The sequence below is a fragment of the Camelina sativa genome, chromosome 17 (genome assembly GCF_000633955.1).
Source record: "Camelina sativa cultivar DH55 chromosome 17, Cs, whole genome shotgun sequence".
Classification (NCBI taxonomy): domain Eukaryota; kingdom Viridiplantae; phylum Streptophyta; class Magnoliopsida; order Brassicales; family Brassicaceae; genus Camelina; species Camelina sativa.
The window spans coordinates 10,209,013-10,211,872 of record NC_025701.1 but is presented as its reverse complement, the minus strand read 5'-3'; the positions used below and the strand labels follow the sequence as shown (position 1 = coordinate 10,211,872).

The following is a 2,860-nucleotide window of genomic DNA, read 5'->3' as shown; positions in this document are numbered from 1 at the left end:
ACAAAGTATACCAAAAATATCTGTAACGAGAGAAGGCTGTCGCATAAATCTGTCGCAACAGGCCATTAGCCTATCATAAATATCTTTTGGATCATATTGACTGTTGAAGGTGTACGTCAGATATTTTTGGTACACTTAGTTTTTGATACACATATACGTCCACCGATAAGTGTACCAACACTACAACTAAGTGTACCATCTACGTCGACGGCAAAGTGTACCAGCACTACAACTAAGTGTACCAAAAATATCTGACGTACACCTTTAATCAGTCCACGTGTATAAATCTACCATCAAAAGATCGGTAGACTTAGTCCCAACTTCCAATGTTTTTTTTTCTAATGGCATTAGCCGTAATTACGTTTTTTTCTAACACTAATTTCAGGGATAGTATAGGTACAATGTGTTAGTCTAGTAATTACAAACAATTGTATGTTACTTTTGTAATAAGGAAGTTTTTATGTAATATTCTAGTAACTCACCCTTAATTGTAAGGTAACAAAAACTTGAAGTAAAAGTGAGGAGATAGATAGAATTGAATATATTGTCGAATATGGAGAATGACCTCCAAAATCACTCACTCACACATATCAAAGAATGGTGACTTGTATTGATGGGTCCCTGAATATTCGGATACATTCTTTTTTGGAACTACGAATACTACAAGTGGATGCTTCTCGTCCAACACGTCCAAAAACTCTTAATTTGATTTTTTCTTAACAAACAAATATATTTATATGAATTCTTTGTTCACAGTTATCTTTAAAAAAAAAATTATAATGACTAGCTAGTTATATATAATAGCTATTTCACATGCCACGGATCCACAAGCGATCGATCAATCATCCTTCTCGAACCATCTGTTCCATTCTATATCTGGTAAGACCAGAACATGCTTCGTCGAATTGGCTAATTTAACAACCTACATCTGATGTTCTAAATATTAGTGACTTGTTGAAGCAACAACGTTCCTAGATATTAAAATCGGTTTTTAAGTATTTGTCTGACCATCATAAATTTATAAATACTTTGGTATATATTATATCTCGAATACCCGTAGGCCATGTCATTATAAAAAGTACCAAGTTCGAGACCTTTTCTTTTATAACAGGTGCATGACTTATACTTGCATCTCATCAAACAAATACAAATTAAACTCTAAATCTAGGGTATCACTATTATACTGTAGACACTAATTAATTTTGTAGATTGTCATTATCTGAAAACAATGATGTCAACAAAATCTAGAAACTAAAACGAGCTTAATGGATTGGGAATTTATATATTAATTAAAATCATGTCATATCAAAATCTCCTTTTCCCTTTTTTTTTTTTTCTTTTTCTCCGGCAACTAAAAGGCTTATCTACTTGGAATTCTTTTTTTCTTAAATTACTTGGAAAAAAATATGAAATATATATAGATACAAATATATTCGATATATTATAAATTACAAAGCTTCAATTTCAGACCAAAGCCCCATCCCTTTGTTACATATTTCATTTATCTCTCTCGTCTCCCTCTCTCTATTCTCTTCTCTCATCGGAAGTGAAGAAGATGGATATGTACAAAGATGATAGCTCACCATACTGTTATTTCCATCCAAAAGAAGAATATGTTGGAGTTTGTCCACTCTGTTTGAATGAGAGGCTTCTTGTTTTAGCTTCAAAACAGAGATCATCAAGAACTAAACACTCTTCCTCTTCACCAATCATCAGCCTCCCCAAGATCTTCGCCTTGAGCTCCCTCCTCAGTCGTCTCGATCTCCGTCACCGTAAATTCCATCCCTCCTCCGATCTTGACGTCTCCACAAGCCAAGAAGGTACACAATTCATTTTTTATATGTATACTTCATACTCGCATAATATAATATACATACATCTTATAATTAACAATCAGTTTTAATAAAAATAAAAATAAATACTTCAAGATCTAATGCTTATTAGTTATTTTCTCTTTCTTTCAATCTTTTTGGATTGTCAAAACTCAAGAATACACAGTATTTTCCATTTTCCAAAAAAAGATTTTCAACTTCTCCCACACAATATTTTAAAATTTTATAAATCTATGTGTATGTGTGTAGAATCATGAGATGATTCTTAATAATTTGTAACGGTGTACATAAGTTTTCTGTTTATATTCATATAGCCACTATATAGTATATACACACACACATTTATATATATTAGGCTAATTTTTTTTTCAGAAAGGAGTTCATATTAATATTATTTTAAATCGGGCCAGCTGAAAATTTTGTTTTACTCGATATAATGAGTTGTGTGCTATACGGCTAATTATCTTTTATAGTTGGTAAATAATGTCGTTTATATGAATAATTGTACAAGATCATCAATTATTTTTGAATTTCTAAGAGTTTCATATTTTGTTTTCAGATTCTTTCATATCAATAAAATTCGAAAACGATGGAAACGCGTCGTGGGAGAAGAAAGCAGTAGTGACAACAAAGGTTTGTGTAGACAACACAACAAACTCAACATGCAAGAAGCAGCAATCCCCTATAAAGAGCAGCACCAGTATCGTAGAGCACACCACTGCCAAGTCATCGCTTAGGTGGCGCAAGCGGATTGGTCATCTCTTCCACGTTATCAGACTCAGGTCAGGATCGTCCACCACTTCTTGTCACGTGGCATCATCCAAGGTCGAAGGAGCCAAAGTGAAAGTGAGGAAACAGGGTTGGATGGTGAGGACCTTAACCAGAAGAAAATCCAGGAAAAATAAAAGTTGATTTTTTAATTTCATATATATAACTAATTATTACATTTGAAAAAAAAAACAAATACTTTTCTATATATTTTTTGTAGTTTAATATTTTGGTTTGGTCGTTTTTTCAATGATTGATGC

The 2,860-nt window shown here is 32.6% G+C and overlaps 1 protein-coding gene across 1 annotated transcript; it reads left to right on the top strand.

The window, feature by feature from the left end:
- LOC104756523 lies at positions 1,453-2,796 on the top strand. Its single transcript, XM_010479127.2, has 2 exons — positions 1,453-1,820; positions 2,392-2,796. Exons 1-2 carry the CDS (start codon positions 1,556-1,558, stop codon positions 2,742-2,744), a joined length of 618 nt encoding a protein of 205 aa, XP_010477429.1. The 5' UTR covers positions 1,453-1,555; the 3' UTR covers positions 2,745-2,796.